General features: G+C 37.9%; 1 protein-coding gene across 10 annotated transcripts in view; it reads right to left on the reverse strand.

The window, feature by feature from the left end:
- The window catches only part of LOC124171552 (Golgi reassembly-stacking protein 1-like), a 66,303-nt gene extending 44,630 nt beyond the window's left edge, over positions 1 to 21,673 (reverse strand). For 5 of the 10 annotated variants that reach the window (XR_006867838.1, XR_006867843.1, XR_006867835.1 and 2 more), the window contains exons 1-4: positions 21,578 to 21,673; positions 21,304 to 21,397; positions 14,389 to 14,479; positions 1,708 to 1,834 (exon numbers count right to left, since the gene is read on the reverse strand). Coding sequence is in view for 1 of the 10 variants with exons in the window: in XM_046550727.1 (XP_046406683.1) it covers positions 1,708 to 1,834; positions 14,389 to 14,479; positions 21,304 to 21,306 (221 nt within the window). In the remaining 9 variants the exon portion in view is untranslated. Of the gene's footprint in view, positions 1 to 1,707; positions 1,835 to 14,388; positions 14,480 to 19,072; positions 19,186 to 20,361; positions 20,413 to 21,303; positions 21,398 to 21,497 lie in introns of all 10 variants that reach the window. The other 5 variants (XR_006867841.1, XR_006867839.1, XR_006867842.1 and 2 more) reach the window with 5 other exon arrangements.
- Between the last annotated feature and the right edge of the window lie 640 nt (positions 21,674 to 22,313).

Consider the following 22,313-nt stretch of genomic DNA (forward strand, 5'->3'; position numbering starts at 1 on the left):
TGAAAGATATATTCCTCGTCGGCTCCTTCAAATAGAAATTCAAAAAGTTGAAATAGAAAAGGTCATGCCACATAATTCTCTATCAACGACTAAGAAATTCGAATATTACACAGCCATCAACGTTCTTGCTAATTAATATTTACGGCACGGATCAATTTATATTCAATTGACATGTCAGATTAGAGACAGAACATGGCATACGGTAAAAAGAAAAAGTCATCGGAAAAATGGGCTCGGTTATGCAACCACGCATTACACGACTGCTGTGCTATCCAGTGACGTCGGACGACGATCGTCGTCAAATTTGAAATTGCGATTTTTCATAAAAAAAAAATTTTTTCGTAACTTCCAATGAACAATCTATTCAAAATGAGACCAAAACCATCTAAAACCAAAGAATTAAAATTCAGTCACCGGCAAAACTTAAAAAAATTACCGCCGCGTTGAAAGTGTTAAGGAATGATAACTTACCATGCTCATGGGAAAGAATCAGTAGCACTAAAACAGTAGTACTTATGATATGGCAACGGTCATGAAGAAGCATAAAAATCAGGAAATTGCTACACGATGAAAACCATAATTCATATTCAACACGTTATAACAAGAAAGTACCAATGATGCATGTGATGTTTGGCTCCAAAATATTATGAATCAATGCACAATATGTAAACGTATTTATCTCATGCTATCCACACATAAGTACAATGCATTTAGAGAACTAGGTATTCCATAAATTATCAAGTTCAAAGAGAACCACCACCTACTACAGTTCAAAACAAGCACACTCATTTATCTCTACAGCTGTAAGTTGTTTCCATGCTGGCGAGCTATAGTCTAGGTATAAAAAACAACCCTCAATAAAGTTACCATTTTCTCGATATTACTACAGAGATTTTCCTCCTTTCCAACATTGCTACATCAATCACCTACAGCAGAAAACACAGCCATATAACATGCATCGGATAGATGAACACAACCCATGATAATCACGAAATCAACACGAACCTTGACACAACCCTAAATCAGTCAGTGGGAGTTCATGAGTTTTGCCCAACTCCACAAATTTAGGGGCAGTAAAATCCGCTACATAAATATTGTTCTAATGTGACTGAGATTCGTGTTGGCGAATATTTAATAACGATTCTTCACAGAAAATAACACAGGTGATAGCTTATGAAACAACCTCATGAAACTTCGGTTTTTGGAATTATGATATTATTAAATTATACAACCATACATGTATCATTATACCTATTTTGCCTTCTTAAATATATGAAATAAGACCGTGATCACCATCATACGTACGTCAGCTACTGAACTGTAAGGTTCTAAATACGTCAGCTGCTATCCTTGTAAATAGAGTATAAACAAGACTCGAAATAATTGTCGAGGCCTACGTCGCCTCGATATTTATTCTGCCTAGGGTGGCCTCAAAACAGCGACAATAAGCTTTGTGGAATTGCAACTTACGGAAACGTAGAGGCTTGAACGTCGCCCCCTCGACATTGTCGAGGATACGACAAAATCGAGGCCTTCATGAATAAGGCTCGGGGCAGGGATTATAGATTTAGTAACAACTTAAATTTCTTAATGACGTTTCTTTAACTATAGATTGGATTGGCTCCTACACTGGGACAAACGATTTGCTTCGTAAAAGCCAGACCTTTGTGATAAGGCTGTTAGCGAGAGTGCTGAATATTCACTTACCTCCCCTCTCCTCCCCACCCCGAGTTGGGCGTGATTGTCACCTCACAGCAAGCGTCCTCCTGAGTATTGTACACGTACAGCTTCAACGCACGCCCCTCGTGGGCCTCAATCAGCGAGAACAAGTCCTCTGCAACAAAGACAAACACATGTAACACAATCAGCAACAGACGCAACCACTTTCCTAAGTATCTTGAGAAATAAGGCCATTTTATGATATTTATACTGAGTCAATCTGTTACAACACATGTTTAATCCAGTGATTTATTCCAATTCTAAAGGCCGTTTTACAAGGAGCACGTAATTGTGCAATCTTACGTACACACCGAGGCATAATCAATATTTCGTCGTGTATAGAGGAGTATTGCTAGAATAAATGTGAGGATGCGTGGATGCGAGACGGCAAAATAACCTTTGTTCTAATCCCGAGCATGCATTCTTGCAATTTCAACAAACATTTTCAGTGCTAACCTGCAAAAATGAAGTGCCCCATGTGATATGACCTTTAAGAGAAAATGCCATCTCTTAACTTGAATATCTCACTTTCAGAAAGCTTTTTGAACAGGCATCTACGATTTTTGTGCTCAGAGAGGTCAAAATAAGGGCTGTTGACTGATTGCAAAACAAAATACCTCTCGACATAAAACAGAGGGGCTTGAGCGACCAGCCCAAACCGCCCCTGGTGATTACCACTGACTAGGTCAGCAGTAATCACCACGTCAGCCGATATGCAACGAACAAATGCTGACTAGGTCAGCTGATCAGCAATTGCCTTGGGCCCAGAGCTTAGGGGCCCCCACAATGCGCTTGTCTATCGTGAAGCCTATGTGAAAGATGTAGTAAAAAATACAGTAAAACCTCACATTAACGAACTCCCGCTGAACGAAGAACTCCGTTCAACGAACAAATGCTATTGGTCCGGCCAATTGTCTATGTAAACACGGTACACCCATGTCTCGTATAGCGCAAGGGATGCGTTCCTTGGGATCTTTGAGCTATACGAATTTGCGTTATATGAGAGCGTTTTAACACTGGGAAGATAGGGATGCATTCCTGGTAGCATAGGTCTTGGGCATTGAATTTCCTCTAAAACATCTATATTCCCATAAAAAGCCTTAGAAAACATTATTTATATAAATGTTTATAGTTTAAACACCTTTAAAGATAGTATGCTTGCATTCAAAGACTTTTATTCACGTTAAAAAAAAATTCTTACGTGCTTTCGAAATTCCCTCTTGTCGTGTGGGTGGGCCAACATCTGCTATCTCAGGGGATCATAATGCGTTGCCGACAGTTGACGATATTTCAAACCAGTGTAAAAACAACTATCGTGTCACCCAGGCCCTTTTGTTGCTCATTGAAATGACAGGAAAATGCTTCTTTGAATGCCATTTCATAGCCAGCGGAGTTAATGAATGATAAATCATTTTAATTTGAAGTCCTCCAAGTCATTAGCAGCTACGTGAAACAGTCTTTAAATGCCTCGAAACCTGACCCAGGTTTTCATTCCCTGAAAATGAATGAACGAGAATGCATTCTTTTCCAAAAGAATATTGTCTCATCAACACTAAAAACTAGTCGAGGGGAAAGGAGCCACTTTCAATCACAGCTTAGAGCTCATCAGAAAATGTTGTGGTGACTGCGCTATCAACACTTGCAGATTCACCTGATATCGCCGCACTGAAAATACCTGCTTGCCGTTTAAATTCTGGAACCAACCGGAGCTTTCACTGAATGTCTCGGAGCGATTACCCCCCTCGTCTTTTTGTACTGATTCACTATGAACTTTCCGTATGTGTAGACCGCTTGGTTGAAGCTGGTGCGGCTGAGGTCACTGATGTTTTAACTTCGTCTTTATTAAGAATAAGGCATCGTGCGTTTAAACTTCCAAGCAATATCGCTTTGACGCTCTCCATTTTCAAAGCAATTGACTTCTTCTAGGTTTAAGGTGTTTCTTGATAAATTCTTGATTTTTCTACACGCATTCCTATTTTTTGCCATATTCTTTTGGTTTTTACTCTGTATGGCTCTATCTAAATCACCTTCTACCTTTGAACTGTATTCCTGAGATGCAGAAGGCCTACGACTGCGGGGAGGGAGCGAAGCCATTGTGTTTGAGGCTCTATAGCGGACCCTTTTATGTGTTGATGCTATTGATTCATATGCAACTCGGCCACCGCTCCATTTCTCCCCCGTGAATACTGATGACCTTGAAGGCTATAGCGTAGACCCTCCACCTGGAAGTCAATCGCCCGATATCCTATGACGGCAAAAATACATCTCAAACTGTATTGCTTAAAAAGAAACTCATTTCCACCAGCCTCACGCTTGATTAATGATCTAAATTATTTATTACCATTCTGTTAAGGAGACGAGATAAATTACTTCGGTAGGCCGGCTATCTGGACCCAATGATGAGTAATACTTTTGGCCATTGCACAGCAATGGATTTCGATTAATATATAAACAAAAAAGAAGATTTGAGGCGAGCAATAATGTTAATATGCGTAAAAGATTGCAATTTTGTGTGCACTTAGCGCAAGTTCACATTTTATCATGAGAGCGTTTAAGATTTTGATTAGGCTACACTGCATTGCAATGTTTCCCTGAAGAACGAATTTGCGCTATACGAGACATGGGTGTAGTGAAAAACCCCAATGAATGAACTCCTCTTCTACGAAACCAATTTTTTGAAAACCGATTAACCCGGCGGTAGTCGCGCCCATTTTCCGAACATAAATGGTCGCGTGGGGTGTCTTTGACACCCCAAAAGATTTTCTTCAATTTCTGTCGAACAGTATATATTATTTAAAAATTTCACATCGCTACACATCCTTTGTTTATTTAGAAATGGATACACTATATATTTCAAACCATAAATTCAACTTTTATTTTTTTAAGAAAATGTTTTTGAATACCCTATTTTCCAGTAGGCAGTCCCAGTTCCTCCGGAAAAAAATTGCCATTTTTTTGTTTCAGCCAAAGAGCACAGTTGAAATATTGAGTTATAAATACGTGGCATATACTTTTATAAACATCTATCACTGTATCTCATCATATTTTCAGCTTTGACCTCTATTTGCCTTACGTAAATACTAATAAATGTACTAAATTAATCTACTTATCGATATTGCATCGATTTCCCAAAATGTATTCTTGAGGAAAAATTTACGATGATATTACGGTCACTTATAACTATTGAAATGCTCCTTTTACAAATTATGTATATACAGCATTGGAAAGGTAAACTAACAAATATGTAGTCCTCAACAGAAGTTCACTTTCATGATATTGAAAAGTTTTATTGAATCTAAAGAATATAGAAAATAAATCATGTAAACTATTTATTTGCTTCTAATCACTTTTCAAAATTTTCAGGAAATGTGTACCACGCATTAGTTTCTAACAAAGTTCACAGTATATTTTTGTTTGTATATCAGTTGGAAAAAAAAACACATCTTCCAACTTTTTTCTTTATTTCTCCTCATCCTTTTCTCAGGCTCATTTTACGCATACTTCCCTATTTTTTCGAGTCTCTAGAGATCGTGTTCAATATCGATCTAATTTTACTGTATGGAAAAGTTAACGATCGAGTTATCTCACGAAGAAAACTTTTTTGCAATTCCTTTTATGAATTGGAATACCTAGGTATAACAAATGCACTGATATCAGCAGTGTTTGGCAAATGAAAGAAAATGGCCATGGACCCTCTCCCGATGTTCTTGTTCGTATGATAGGTGCTGCCTATTTTGTCTAATGTGGCTAGACCTCCTTCAGTGCAGTTATAAAAGGTCAATATTTCCGGTATTCTTTTACTATCTGTTCGTCTTGGATTCATTGATAGAAATAGCTGAGAATTGTTGGCGAAAGAATTACATTCTTTGACCATTTTACGACGCAGGAAACTAGTGCTTTTTTCTTCCTAAACCTAAATAAGCTGCTATTTTCTTCTTTCTCTTACATATACGACATTCAACTGCTAAATCTCTTTTATTTTTTGCGCACTGTTCACGCAACCATCAAATTATTGCTTGGAATTTCATCTGCTTGCGGAATATTATTGAACCAGTAGTTCAAATTATATTCCTCCCGTTTCTGTTTACAAAAGAAAACATTCGCTTTAACTCCTCTTTTGGACAGTTATCTACAAAAACTGGACACTCTGGTTGCCATCCTGAGTAGGTACATCTTCAAATACAATCAAATTTGCCAATGCAAAAATGTTGATGCTACTTTTTGCGGAGTTGGAAGGAAAATATTGCCTATATGAACATCTTCTTTGAGAAGGAATCAATTGCTCATCAGCTTTTTCTCATGGCCCATTTCTAAAATGTTGCCGTGATTTGCGAGCAAATATCTCAAATACATCTCCACTTGGTGCTAATTTACCGCTTTTCATTTCTCTACTCTAGCAGTCACGTTTCCGAAACGAAAAGATAAAGGGGAAAAGAGAAATATGTTATGGCTCATGGAGGAATAACATATTTCCACTCCTAATCCATCGTGGTTCCAAAACAATAAATCATTCAGTTACTCAGCTTTATTTACCCTGATTAGCAGTAAAATTCTATTCAGGAATTTTTAGTTTTTCCTGTCTGTTTCACTGTCTCTTTTACGAGAATAATTTTCAGTGACTTTCTCTACCTGAATATTAGTGCAATTTACAATTTTCTCTGCCATTCTATCAATGAACATCATACGAAAACAAACCATTCGTGTTTTGAATCAAATTTTTTTTTGCTAACATGTCCACACCTCTCAGTAACACTGCTACAATTTTATGTTCTTACGCTTGGTCTTGATCCCTGCGTATTGCATGTTGCAACTCCATACTTTACAACGTACATAAGCTCCCTTCCCTTTTACAAAAGTTCATCATCTCTGCACTGTTGTTCAGTGTAAGTGTCATGCGCAGCTATACGACACCCATCTTATTTTTCATCAGAATCAATCTTCCTCCCTCAAAGATTCATTCAAAAGACAAAGACTCTTTCTTTTACTCTAGAGGTAGCTGACATGTAGTATGAATTGAAAACGATGAATGTAAGTGTTATAGGGCCAACCTTCAATGGTAAATTCACAGAGACATGTAAATAATGATTTTTTTGAATAACTACAGCACTAACGTAATTGAACGAAGTCTTAAAAAAATCACTTCTAAAAAATCGCATTTTCTACAACAGTTGACGTCAGAAACAAATAATTCCTCCTCCTAATTTTCAATCAAAAGTCAAAATATATTAGCTTTTTCCTTTTTTCAGAAAGACTGCATGAATCCATAGTGTACTGAATGAACGTGCTGTAAGTATCACATGATCGATTTTTCGTGGCTCACTTCGAGAAAAATCACTGTAACATTATTAGAAATTACTTTCTATTTCTTTACATAAATTGAGGCAATAAATATACCAATACATAAATATTTATTTATGTAAACATAAAAAGACAACATTCATGGCCAGTTTCAGAAAAAGTAGCTATAATATCTGATGAGAATGGATGAAAAACATTCAAGGCGACTATAAATACTAAGCGGTAAACCGTAGCGAGAACGGTCGCGTGGGGTGTCTGGCGCACCCCACTCTGCAGAGCTTTGACAAAAGTAACTTTTCTTAAAAACTTGCATTGATTTTATAATAATCTTTTACATTTATCCTCAAAAAGCTTAAAAAATCAGCTAGACGAGGTTACAGATCATTGCAGTCACAATTGCAAGAAAAAATGGCGCTTATATAAGGCTGGGGTGTCCGGGACACCCCACGCGACCACTGCCGGGTTAAAAAGCACGCAAAGTGATTGAATAATACGCACTTAGGCTTCCTAATTGTGGTCTCTGGCCCGCAATTTGCATTGCAGCTGAAGAAATCAGCACTGTTTCGAAGTGTGCGAAGGTAGAATGAAGATAACTCAAGCAGACTTGCTTCAATTTCCATGCCCCCAGGATGATGCAACGTGCGTATCATACCCGGGGAACAAACTCCCGATCAACGAAATGGCAAAATTTCGGTCCCTTGACTTTCGTTAAAGAGAGGTTTCACTGTACTCAGATTACTAGAACCAAATTTATTTTGCAATCATAATTTTCTACGCACTCATTTCTTGTTTTATTTATAACATACTCAGGGTATCAATATCATATAAAAATAAATTAAATAAAGTGTTAAGAAGATAGAAGAGACCCTGATGCTTTTCTGAAACGACTACTCACAACGGTTACGTATTTTTAGCGATGAGTCGGTTCCGCTACATGGCTCTCGGTACTGCCCCTTCTTGGTTCAAATTTCTACCGCATCAAATACAGTAAAACTTTGATTTTACGCAGTTGGAGGGACTGAAATATGGGCACTGTGTATAATCAAAGTGTGTAAAATCAAGAGTTGGTATTGAGTTGGAGTATAGTTTCCAGGATAACACTTGCTCATTATTTTTAGAACGCTTAGTAATACACTTTAGTACAGTTCTGATTTAGGCCAGAAACAGAACCAGAAAGTCTCACACGTGAGGTTTCATAGTAAAGGAGCATGAAATCCTTTTCAATCGCGTCACATGTTTCCCCGATTCAATTACTCATTTGGAGGCAAGAAAATGAAGCCTAATAATCTTATTTACTCACAAGCAACACCACAGATGACATGTTACCTTAAGAGAAACAATGTTGCATTCCTGAACAATGTTTCCCATTGTTGAATTGCTAACATTTCTGGCACTAAGATTACTTCTGTTACGCAGGAGAAATTTTGGAATGGTGATACTAGATGCTCGCAGAGAAGCTAATTTTCGAAAATAATCTCACTAAAAGCAGTTTTCAGGAAATCCATTTAACCACATCCAGTGTTTAGATCACTTTTTTTTAATTAAAAATTAAAAAGTGATCTAAACACCGGAAAAAAGCATTTTCCCATGAAATTTTAGCACCAGTAGATAGGATCTACCGGGTATAGCTTCTCTGTCGGCATTCTTCCGCAGATTCAGCGCCGGGACCTTCGACTCACAAGCTGTGTGACTCATCTTCACGTAATATTTTGCTTCCCCATATCTGAAAACAACACCGGACTCTTTTTGTAATTCGATTTAATGGTGCTAAGCCATTCCTCAGTTAAAGGGACTGCCTTAACACTCACGTCTTGAGTTTGACTTCTCTGGGTTACTTCAATGATTACATGACGATTGACGACGCGAGTTATTCTCCGAGGGATTAACTCCCGTTCCGTTAAAAATAAACGCTTGCCACCTGGCGGGGTGTAAGTTTCAACCATCTTTCATTTAAACCCACTGACAATGCGATACAAGTTGAGTCAGCTCTGATAAGCGCGCCGCGCAATTAACTTTCCCTCACCTCCATTCTCTAAGACTCGTCCCCGCAGATGTGGGGTTAGCCCGCGGAATGAGGGAACGCATGCTGCTTTTATCATCGTTTTGAATCACCATCGACTTACGTCCATACCAGAAGTACGACTTTTTTTTGGATCACCTTGGAAGCCAAAATTTTGGCACGGGAGGATTTTTAATGGATCATCTCGCCGTTATATTTCGCCGGGGCGACGGAAAACATAGCATTGGCAAAATTCTAGAAAACCTTCCGTTAGGGCTAGATATTCCGTAGTTCATAATTCTGGATAAACGATCATCTACTATAATTACAATCAATTGGTTATAAACAGCTCCGATCAATAAGTCGAATAATAAACGAAAGGTGATAATGTTAATATCTCCGGCGATCATCTGCCTTAATCAAAAGTAGTTACGCATACACGGCGATTGCCGTATGTTTTAGGTTTCGATATCCTTCAACGGCAAATTTGAACTAAGAGAGATATTTGCGTTCGTAAAGGAGACTGAAATATTACTGAGAAGACGCAGGAAGAAACAATAATTAGATTCGCGATGTTTTTAGTTTCTCGTTCAACAGCGCAACGTCATTTCAACCGTTCCTGTATTCATTTTTGCTACTCATTGAGACGAATGAATAACCTAACTTCATATTGCTCCAATCGGGATTTTCAAAAAAAGTCGAAAGAAAGCTGCGTAAAATCAAGAAAAGATGTAAAATCGAAGTTTCACCATTGCAATTCCCTATACTTTCCGGCCGGACTTGAGTGTCGCTGCGTAAAAACGAGACTTGATGTAAAATCAAAGTGCGTAAAATCGAAGTTTAACTGTACAGACAATGCTACATTGAGGCCGCTTTCAGACGAAACGACTTCTTGCCAGCTGCCGTTCACGTGATATTCAGGCAGTGCTCAGAAAATACGACTCTCAGCAACGCAGTGTGGACTGCAATATACGGCGACCAGCGGAAAATCGTTTCAAGTGAAAGTGGTGTTACGATTGAATCACGTACACATACAGTAAATCTTCGACATACAAGCAAGATATGTTCCCAGAAATTGTTCGAAAGTTGATAAACCTATGCAAGGCAAAGAAAAGTGTTGTTATCCTGCAGAATGCAACACTGCATTGCAATTATGCTTTAATTCACGTCTGCTCAGTTTATCCATGGTGTCGCTGTAGCGGCGTATCGGGCAGTTTATTGTTGAGGTTGTAGGAACTGTGACAGTGAAGCATGCAAGTGAGTTGTCAATTAAAGTAACAATTTAAGCTACATCGCAGAATACAGAACATATTTTGAACTGACTCACTAGTTACAACAAATTAACGGATGATGTCATCAGATGTTGGGGGAGTTTCACTATAGATCCTGATGCTATGAAGTGTGTAAACTGTGCTCTGAGCATATTTCGCGTGGCCAATCAAATTCAACCACTACTTTTCGTATGAAGATTTTCACAGATTCTTTTATCAATGTTGGTGGTGGTTTTCGGGAATTGCTGCGTACGTAACATTTTCACACTCAACGTTTCACTCCTCCCACTGGGAATGTTATCAATGGGAGGGAAACCGTTCTCGTCCTGAGCTTATACATGTTTCGTTACCCATCGTTGACCCTATTTTGAATTTTAGGCGATAGCCGTCGGTCATTAGATTGGGCCAGGAACCCTCTCCCTGTGTGGCTGAGGTTATATATCCATCCTCCCTATTAAAGTTATTAGGCCTTTTCGCTATCTCGATGGATTCACGCATAAGACGCTGATGATATTCTACCGTCTTCGCCAATACCCATGTAACGTTAAACATTATTCTATGCCCAGGGCTGGAGGCCTAATGTTCAGCGACAGCTGATGCGTCCCACTGATGTAATTTTAACGCTCTTTCGTGCTCTTTAAGCCTTTGGGTGATTGAACGCTGGCTCTGTCCCATGTAGCTTCTGGCGCAGCAGCAGGGAACCTCATACACTCCCATGGATTGAAGGGGAGGATGGCTATCCTTCGGTGAAGGTAGGATATTTTGAATTTTCTTCACCGTGCGGAAGTGAGTCTTCATGTAGCCTTTTTGAAGGATCCTAGCGATTCTATCAGTGACCCCGGAGATGTATGGAAGTTTATCATATGTTAATTCTTCCCCTTGTGGTCGTCATCTTGAGGCGGGTGTCTTTCTTTCATCGCTCTTTTTATGAATGAGACACTGTAACCATTACCTTTCAGTGCCCACATAAGGTGTAGCATTTCACCACTGATATGCTCCACATCAAACACGATTTTGGCTCGGCGGGTTAGAGTTTCGAAAAGGCCTGCATCATTAGCATATGGAGAGGGTTCCTGGCCCAATATACAGGCATCCCCCGAGTTATGTAAGAGATGCGTTCCGGCAGACTCTGCGTAAGTCGAAATTTACGTAAGTCGAACCTTTGAGTTAGTGCTTCAGAGATTTCGATCAGCGCGGTGAAATTCTCAGCGAAGAAATGCGCGGTAAATTCTCGGTGAAGTTTCATTCAATTCACTGCGATATTCATGAATTCTACTGCGTATTCTTACGTTATTAGATACAAAATTGATAAACATTAATATAGTCTGAGAGTTGCATCTCGAGCATTGCCAATCAAAATGCATAATATTATTCCCAGAGTTGACCAATCGCGTGGATTCAGGAAAGTACGTATCTCAACGCTACATTACTAAACTGAATACTTAAATTGATTCATTATGTTATAAGAAATATTCAAAATCTTAGAACAGAAGAGTAAGAATATAGGGCTCAGAATCAATGAGAGAAAAACCAAATACATGAGAATGTCGACCACGGAAGACAGAAGATGGACTCAAAACGTTACATTTGGGCAGTACAACTTTGAAAATGTAAAATATTTCAGCTACCTTGGTACTAATTTAAACTGTAAGAACTCAATGACAGAAGAGATCAACAAGAGGATAATGGCTAGAAATAGGGCTTACTTTGCTAATATTAAGCTCCTGAAGTCAACTCTTCTATCTAAGGAGATGAAATTCAAGATCTATAAGACACTTATCAGACCGGTCGTGACATATGGAGCAGAAACGTGGAGCATCTCCACTGGAAACGAGCAAGCTCTGCGGATATTTGAACGGAAGCTTTTGTGAAAGATATATGGTCCCGTGACAGATGGGGTAACTTGGAGGATAAGAACAAACAAGGAAATAGAAAATATTATCCGAGGCGAAGACATAGTGAGGTTTGTGAAGACCCAACGGCTAGCTTGGCTAGGTCATGTAAAAAGAATGAGTGAAGAAAGGGTGCCTAAGAAGATTCTACATGGAAATATGGATGGAAAGAGAAAAAGAGGAAGACCGAGGAAAAGATGGATGCAGGATGTGGAAGATGACATAAAGGCAATGAGGATTGTCAGATGGTGGGAGAAAGTGCAGAACAGGAGAGAATGGACAGGCGTCTTGAGGGAGGCCAAAGCCCATACCGGGCTGTAGTGCCAAGGAAGTAGTAGTATTATGTTATACTGCGATCTAAGGGCCCAAAGAATGCATTGTCTACCTACCTATAATCATTATATCTTCTGCCTTTTATATATTACGTTGATCGATGAATCTGGTGGTTTCACTGCCACAGTAAATACACGTAGTAGGAGTGTCTAGGATTACGAGCAAATAACACACAAAAAATACCAGTGAATAACTATATTCTTAGATGCATTCACACACACATACACTCAATCTTTCACGCACGGAAACATACTTTCACTGTCTCATATCACAATAAAATAACGTGAAAATATCATCATTTCAATATTTACTTCGCTGGAAACATCGAAGAGTATTTCCAAAGCACGAAGCTAATTAAAAGTGAGCTTTTATTCAGCCAACTCCACCATTAAAGTGCAACAAAGTTAGTGGGGAAAAGCTTTCAATGACGCAATATTCATTTACAGATGCACACAATATGAGAGAACGAGAAAATGCAGCTTAATAAAATCTTCCGCCAGAAACATGTAAACAATTACACAATTAATATCGTGTGTCAACTTTTTCTAAACTTTTTCGTGGCGTTCATTGCCACCACTCAAAATTTCAATGCCGTTACGTGGGTACTAAACAATTCTTTTACACAATAAAGATTTCTGCTTGAACTTCATTTTCTTTTAATGCCACAGATGGAAATGTCCAAACTTAAGGATACAAATTTTAAATAGTAGAAAGTCGGAGTTCGGGTGAGCATCCTGTATAACAAGTTGTATCATACAGGAATGAGCGCAACCACATCCATCGTTAGAACTGCAAATTTTCCCGTTGATTGCTGACTTGGGATTTATAAGCGATTTTTCTGCAGAAATTAATGAAAATTCCTTCGAGGAATGACAAATATGGGTCACTTTGTTATTTTTAGCACGTAAAAAAACTCGATAACCAATCGATATTTTTTCTACCATAGGTTGTACGAGCGAATATCTATTTCTTCGCGCTCGCATTCGAAAATTAACGTAATCATTTGAAATACGGTTATCACTTACATAAGTACGGATTTACGTACGTCAAGACAAACGTAACTCGGGGGATGCCTGTAATGACCAACGGCTATCGCCTAAAATTCAAAATCGGGTCAACAATGGGTAACGAAACATTTATAAGCTCAGGACGACAACGGCTTCCCTCCCATTCTCTTGATAACGCTCCCAGTAGGAGGAGTGAAACGTTGAATGTGAAAATGTTACATACGCAGCAATTCCCGAAAACCACCACCAACATTCAACCCCTACTGTTTTCAGTGAATGCCTGTTTGGTACTGCACGCAATATTTCTACCAGAAAAGAATAAATAGGGTAAAAATGTTGAATTTTTAAAGTCAAAACCTGGAGAAAGAAAGTGTGGCTGCCTGATGTAATGTGACACATTGGTCGATCATGCATTCTTTAACAACGTGTTATTTAAACTTTTTTTTACTAGGAAAATAAAATTATGGAGACAATCTTAAGATTTTTTCTACAGAGCTTTCCTGCTGATTTAATTCTTAAGTGAAATTATTGTCATTGACTTCTTGTTGTTGTTCATCAAAATTTGCCATTAATTCAGATAATAATAGTTTATCCTTGGAGCCGAGTATCGAGAACCAATGGGAGAGAATCGGACCAGTACCGAGAACCAAAAAAATTTAGGAACCGACTCATGTCCTTGGTTATTTTAGAGGCTTTTTATATTTCAGTGGAGTTTCAAGGAAAAAATTCAAAAAATGGATACTAGAACCAGGATAAATTAGAAAATTTTACAAGCTATGCATTCTCACAACATTTTTTCTTGAGAAATCACTACTTTTTATTAACTTTTATCTCGACTGGGGCCCCCAATCACCCCACAAAATGTTTACCGCTCTTGTGAAGAACCGAGTCAGCTCCCATAATGTAATCCTCGAAAGCTCGAAGTCCGGCCTCCTCGGCTGGCGACGATGGGTTCACCTCCTGGTGGCAGTCAAAGGAAACACAAACGGTATCATCTAGACTCAACAATTAGAAACAACACTGTATTTTTCATTGTCTTGCAATTTGGAGTAGGCACCCTCCAAGATTGACTTCATCTCATTCGAGTGCAAATGACAATACCTTTTCCAACAAATAACCTATCCTCAAAGGTACTTTTTATTCAAGATCGACCGACTAATACCCTTTTAGACTTGCGAAGATTTTTAAAGACTTTAAAGTACATTATATTAAAAAATAGTAATAAAAAAGCAAGAAGTATCATTCAACTTTAAATTGAGTCCATAATTTAGTTTAAAGTTGAATAAAGGAATTAGATTTCATATTTCATTCAGGAATGGCAACAGTAAATAATTATAAATGGCTCTCTTAAAGGCTGATAATGTATTTTCAGCACGAAAATTCACTGGTAATTAATTCTACTTACAGGAGAATGAGACTTTCAAATTCATAAAGAAGTCTGCTCAGCCAAATCTCATGAATACATGAGAGAGTATTAAAGCGTTCGTGCACTAAATACATCACATACATACTTCAGGATTACGAATTAAACCAAGTCTTATTTTCTTAAAATAATCATTATCGTTTTTAACGTTAGGAGATACAATCGAAGGAAAATACAAAGATAGTGCTAAATTTGAGCAATTGTGATCATAAAAGCTCACTGGTGTACAACTTATGTCTGCTAAGACTTTTAACACTTTGAGTGCTAACCGCTTAATATTATGCGGCGCGAGGTGTTGCAGAATTTGCGGGAGGCGTAATATTACGACGGGCATTTTGTTTACATTGTGGCGGCTCCCGCCTCAAAGTTACGCAGCTGGTATTACTCGGATTCATGCATTTGCTCTTATAGGTGAAGTTAATGCCACAAAGTCATATATTTCATCATATTTTTTCTCCTTCAAGACAAAATTTGTCTGAAGGTTTGGAAATCCCTACCTCGTTTGTCATTCGTGCGTTCTTTCGCCAGTGATCATGGAGCGAAATCTCGCCGACGAAGACATTGCCGATGCGTTGAATTGTTTCGACAGCGATGATAGTGAAAGTGATTTTGATGACTCAGATTGCGATGATGATTACATGCCCAGCAAAGATAGTTCAAGAGGTAATTTCCATTTCTAGCGTATAGTAACGCAACCCGCGTGACCTTTTTTTGACTTCTTTTATATATCTTTTGCGCAACATTTATTCGTACGATTACTGTTTTTCATTGTTCATATGATATTTAATATTAGACTCTGAAGGTATGAACGAACCAGAAATGGTGCAACAGCTAAGTAAGCGAGGAGAAGCTCAAAAAACAATGTGAAATCGTAGGGGTGCACCTAGAGGAAGACGGTCAACTAACAGAGGAGCGGGCCCGGGAGATATTTGGAGTGATATTGATGCAGTTCCCAAGGTTTTTATTTAGGATATGGAACTTAGCTACTTTTCGAGCCTCTATTCTAACGATAATCTTTCCATCTTTGAAGTATGTAATCTTCACTGGTGACTATGGTGTGAAATCAAATATGTACTGGGCTAAATAGTTCAAGTGAGATGATGATTTTTTGAACATTTTTCGACATTGATTTGATAAATTGTATCAAAGAACATACGAACTTATATGCAAGGCAAAGAATTGCAAAACTGAGGAGAGGGAACTTACTATCCGCAAAAAGCAGATTGCAATCCTGGAAAACAGTGACTCAAGGTGACGTAAAAAAGTTTCTTGCCGTTATAATGCACATGAGCTTTAGCAAACGTCCTCGTATCCATGATCATTGGAGTACTGATCCCGTCTTGGCGTGTGGCTTCTGTCCTGGTGTTTTTTCTAGAGATAGATTACTTGCAATCTTAGGAAATTTCCATCTTGCGGACAACCAATTATTCATTGAAAAACGCGTAGACCGTCACGACCCCCTATTCAAAGTGCGTCCATTGCTCGAGGATTTTCGAAATAAATTTCAAAAATCCTACCAACCTGCGGAGGATATAACTGTAGATGAGGGAATTTGTCCCTTTCGTGGTAGGTTTTGCTACAAAGTGTACATGCCTCAGAAGCCAAGCAAATATGGCATAAAACTCTACATGCTCCCAGAAGCAAGCAGTGGTTTTGTTTGGAATGTGGATGTGTTTCATGGCCAGGAAAACTCTGGATTGGCTATAGTCAAGAGACTTTTGGCTACGCTTGCTAAAAAGGGTCACACATTATATACAGACCGATTTTACACAAGCCCTGGCCCGTGAATTGGAAAGCCTTCAAACGGGATTAGTAGGTACTATCATGAAAAATAGGGCGGGGATTCCATTGGCAATAAAAAATGCTCGCCTATCACATGGATAGCATGTTTTCGCGCGACATGAAAATATATTAGTCCAGCGTTGGAAAGACAAACGTGATGTGTTTCTGCTCTCCACTCGACATACAAGTGACATGATCACTTTCAAAGATCGCAGAGGAAGGGAGAAAACTAAACCTGCGATAGTAATACACTATAACAAGAAAAAATTTGGTGTAGATCTAATTGATCAACTAATGAGTTACGGTGCCCTGGATCATCGATCAGTGAAGTGGTGGCGTAAGCTGGTATTCCACCTAATAGTTATGGCAGTGACAAATGCCACAATCAGTTAAGCCAAACATCCGTTGCAGTCACCTATTTTACGCAAAAAATTTGTTCGGAGTTAGTTACATTGGAAGACGAATCGCCCCTTGAAAACGCCAGAGCCGAGATAACTAGAATATCTGAAAAGCATTTCACTGAAAAAATTCCCGCACCATCAGGACAAAAGAAGGCTCGAAAGAGGTGTAGGGTGTGCTCCGAGAAAGGGCGAAAAACGACTGGGAAAGCTGCCAGAAAATGTACTATCGTTTTCAAAAGTATGTAGACACCCACGAGTCCCACTTAACTTATGTGGTAGGGTCGATAAAAACTTAGAAGGTTGGCACATAAGTTAGCCTGCATCTCTCACCGGTACGCCAGCAATAGCCAACGAGGACTGACGTGGGGGCGACCGGGCTAGCGAGAAAGGAGTCAAACTACAGGCTGAAATGCCCTAGCGGATAGAATTCGCTGAGGAAACTCACGTCCACGCTCATGTTGGGCCTTCGAAGTGTTTTCTTGCGAGCTCCGTGGCGAGGATTTCCTCTCTTCAGATTCATATTTGGACTCACCGTGAACACGGAATGTTTATGTGATTCCGTAGCTGAGTAGGATTACTTCACGCGCATATGATACACTGAAGTTATCGGGAGGTATTCGAATCCGAACCAAATGATTTTTTTATTTTGTGAAAGGTCGATTAATATCAAATTATTTTTAACAATTATAAAATTCTAAGCTTAGATTATTTTTATCTACAGCTTTATTTACAGCTTAATCGGCATGCAAAGTTTGTAAAAAAAATAATGAAATAAAGGTTTTAGAAGATAAAAGAGAACCTTATGCTTTTTGAAAGGGTTATTCGAAAGTTATTCTGGAGGATTTTTATATTTCAGTGCGGTTTTTAGGTACAAATATTCTAAATAGATAATAGAACCATCACACCTATCTAAATTTTTAAGCTATGTAATTTTCATTTTTCTTAGTATTTTTATTTACAAAATTGATACTTTTTATTAACTTGAATCTAAATTTTAAGAGCCAGAATAGCGTCAAAATCCATTTGTAGGCGTGCGATTTCCCAAAATCTTCCGGTGGAGGACCCCCTATCATGGGCCCTAGCCGAGGTCACACAATTACCCTTTCGTCCTTTTTTAAGGGTGAAAGATTTCATGTATCAATTTACTTCAACTTAATCCTTGGATATATTTGTATTTCGCACTCCTATTGGAAGAAAAGCATTGTTGCTTTTAATTACATAACTTCCCACACTGGTGAACAAAGATTTTGTCCTGGAGACGTCGCGACGTCTCCAGGACGCGTCGTTGGATGGTCTCAGACGTATTTTTTGGCTGATTTGGAATCTGGGCAGGGATTATTTCCATCACGTCTAGTTTCATTGGGACAGCTGAATGTATGTTTTTTCTTTTACAAAAGTAGTAATTTATTTCATATATATATCATAATAGCATGAACAGGTAAAAATAATAATTTCCTGTCATAACATGTTGTCCTACGAGAGCATGCCTTCCTGTCCCAACAAAATATATAATTAAACTTGCAGTAACCTATCATTTTTTTTGATGCAATGCATAATCAGCTTCCACTCCAAATAAGTATGTGACTGTCGGCGCGTAAAGACGTGTGTTTTTCATCTGCAGACGGTTTTAGAAATTTGTTGCTCGCAGGAAATGTCAGCTTATTACATTGTAATCGTTATGAAATGTCTTAGCTTTCATCATGGGGTCAGTCCGTTTCAAATCACCGAGGCCATGTTGTTCAGCATTTTTAATTATCCTGAATTTTTTTCATTGGTTCCCTACAAGTAGACAATCACAAAACACCATTTGAAAAAATTTACAAGCCATACTTTTTTGGCAGACATTTTTAAAAGGGGGAATGGGCCTAAACAGTGCGTGAACTACCACGATTACTTTTACTACGTGTGCGGTGAAATTACTTTGAAGGCTAAAAGGAGGAATATTACCTTTTTGAGACAGTGTTTTAGACTTTATTATGACTGTCCGTTGGGTGACCTGGATACAGGATCGGAGTCTTCTGCGATATGTAGCAGGTGTGAAAGGCTTCTCACTGGTTGGACTGATGGAAAATGTCATATGAATTTTTCCGTCCTCATGATTCGACGGGAAGCTAAGGATCATATTTCTGAAATCTATTTTTGTGAAACAGAAATTAAAGGAATAACACCGCAGTCAAAACGCACTGTAAAAGATCCAAACAACCTAGAATCAACCCCACACTTGAAAAATTTACCAGTGGTGGAACCACACAAAATGTTGATCTTAGCGAATATTCAGAAAGTATCTGAGAATTATGGATTCGAAAACTCGAAAGACCCAATTTTTGGACCAAACATTTCTGATACACCTCATTTTATGACAAAAGAGTATTTAAGTGATCTATTGCGCAACTTAAATTTGTCTAAAAAGCAGAGAGAAATCTTAAGATCACAATTGATGGGTTGGAATTTGCTGGATCCAAATACAAAACTTTCTATGCATCCACCTCTCAATGACGAATTCAAATAATTTTTTCTCATGATAACAAAAGTTAAGTTTTGCAATGATGTTCTCTCTGTTATGGGTACTCTTAGTTTTGAATATAACACAGATGATCATTCAGTTCATTGATTCCTTTAACGTCATTTAAAGGCTGTTTATTAACATAATGGAATTGAACTTCCCTCCAAAGCATTAGCTCATGGAACCGACATAAAAGAATCTTACTAGAATAGGCAGTAAATTTTTCAGTACCCAAAATTTGTGGAAAATTAGAAGTAGCTGCATTTTACTAGGCATACAGTTTCACTGCACCAAAATATTATTGCTTCTTCCACGATTGGGATAGCAGAGACAGAAAAAATCATTGCTTGAAAAAAGATTGGCTATAACTTAAGCACTCGTCACTGGATTCAAAAATGTCCTTTTCATCTTTTTACGATCCTAAAAACATTATTTTGCTACCTCTAAGTATTAAATTAGGGATTTTTTAAAATTTAGTAAAAGATATGTGTAAAAATGGTGCAGGTTTTACATATTTGAAACAAATGTCCAAAAAATCAGTGAAAAACAGATAATAGAAGGATTTTTTATTGGGCCACAGATTTTTTTTTTGAATAAGTGCTGAAGAATTCGGAATTTTGACAAAAAGAGTTCAACAAAAAAAATTCGTGGAAGTCATTCAAAAATGCATTTGAAGGTTTTCTAGGAAAGAGAATGGCTAAATATCACCACAATGGCTAAACATCCTACATACCTTGGCGCCGTTAGTGCTCAACACGATATGTGTTTCCACCAGAATATTTCACTGATGCACGAACAGCACCATGAAAAGTTCAGAAACATATTATCAGATTAGCGGTGGACACTGAAAAGGGATTCGTCAGAAGCTAAATATGCGAGAAAATTACGAGTGAGTACCCATTTTTCACATTATTTTATTTATTTACTTAAACTCCTTTGAATCCGATTGCCCTAAAAAAACTCAATGCGATAGAAAACATCTGGGCCCAGTTTCGGAATCAGCCCGAAAAATACCAGAGGATTAGCAAAACATATGGCTAGAATAGGAAAAATTATTTTTTGGTTGATCAGTGTTATCGATAGAGTTTCAAACATCATGATCTACGGCTATCATTCTGATTTCACACGAGTGTATCTGGCTATTTATTGAGTATTGTCCACAATATGAGTACAGATTTTTATCAATGGAAATTCGACAGTAGCAAGGACAAATTACAACCTCTGCCACTTCCCCTGCTTATTTCCACTCTTTGAATAAGTTTGTTTAGAAATAAATGTATTAAGGCAGATTGAGTCATTATTTAAAAAAAAATTAGTCGCTTAAAAAATTTGGTGGTAATTTTTTTTTTGAGTAAACTATTGTGTTGATGTTATCAATTGACCTTTCACAAAATAAAAAAAATACAATTGGCTCAGGTTCGAATCCCCCCCATAACTTCAGTGCATCAAATTTGCGTGAAGTAATCCTACTCAGCTACGGAGCCACATAAACATTAAGTGTATACGGTGACTCCAAGTGGTGTAAGGAACCATAATGCCGTCGTAGTCTTATCATTAGAGTATTTTTTTAGTATAACAATCGGATAGATGATTAAATACTGCCAAGTTTAACTAGAGATTAAAAAAGTTACCACCAGAGATGAAAAGATGTCTTTCGATTTAAGTACGTACTTACCATGTGCCTAATAAGGGAATTCAGAGGATAGCTGCAATTTCAGCAATATTTTTCTTGGAAAACCACTGATTTAAAAATTGAATCGACACCACGGCTGTATGACAGAAAAAAGAAATGTTTACCATCAAAATTAAACAGACACTACTATATCACATTATTTCAACACCATATTTGAATCATTCGAATATACCCACTGCAATTTAGAACTCATTTAACAGTTATAAGATTTAAACCATTGCGAAAAATAAACTGGCATAGTGAAAATAAACCTTACGTGAATATTCAGCATTCCTCTCGTTGACAACAAATGCTTTCACTGCCTTCCCGCCTTCACGGAATAATAATGCGCAGCACTCGATGCTGTTGTTTCTGTGAAGGCGCAATTATCGACGGCTTTTAAACCATAGTATCAATTAAAAATGCCAGTATTACTAATGTTTTTGATCGAAATCCATCAACTCTTCATCACAAATGTGATCAATTAATTGAGGAGTCTTCTCATTTCAACAGGGTAATTAATATTTATTATTTACGCCACATATGATCTTCTGCAATTATTTACGCTTTGTTTTCTTTATGAAATATTATTTTACGTTTTACCAATTGGGTAATGGATCAGGTGAATACAAAAGGATCAAACCTGCGGCTGGTAAGAAGCCATTAAAATCGCAGTTCTAATTCCAAATTATAAATAGCCGTAACACCATACGCTATAGGGTCATTCCATGTCAACTCAACCAATTTTTGGGGGGTCCCACACTCACCATCTCAGATTTTGATAATTTTTCCCCTGTTGTTAGTTTCAACCTTAGTTAAGAAAAATCCAAAATATTAAAGACCCATTGCAAGTATTTTCCAAGATATGAGTGTTTGAAGTCAATGAGGCACACAAATTCTGCACACCAGTCAAATTATTCAAAACTACCATATTTGTGCACCTGTACAACCTAAACCAAATGAGTGAAGCTAGTAAAAATTTTAGAGGATATAAACATGCTGCTATAGTTTTC

The sequence above is a fragment of the Ischnura elegans genome, chromosome X (assembly GCF_921293095.1).
Source record: "Ischnura elegans chromosome X, ioIscEleg1.1, whole genome shotgun sequence".
NCBI lineage: Eukaryota > Metazoa > Arthropoda > Insecta > Odonata > Coenagrionidae > Ischnura > Ischnura elegans.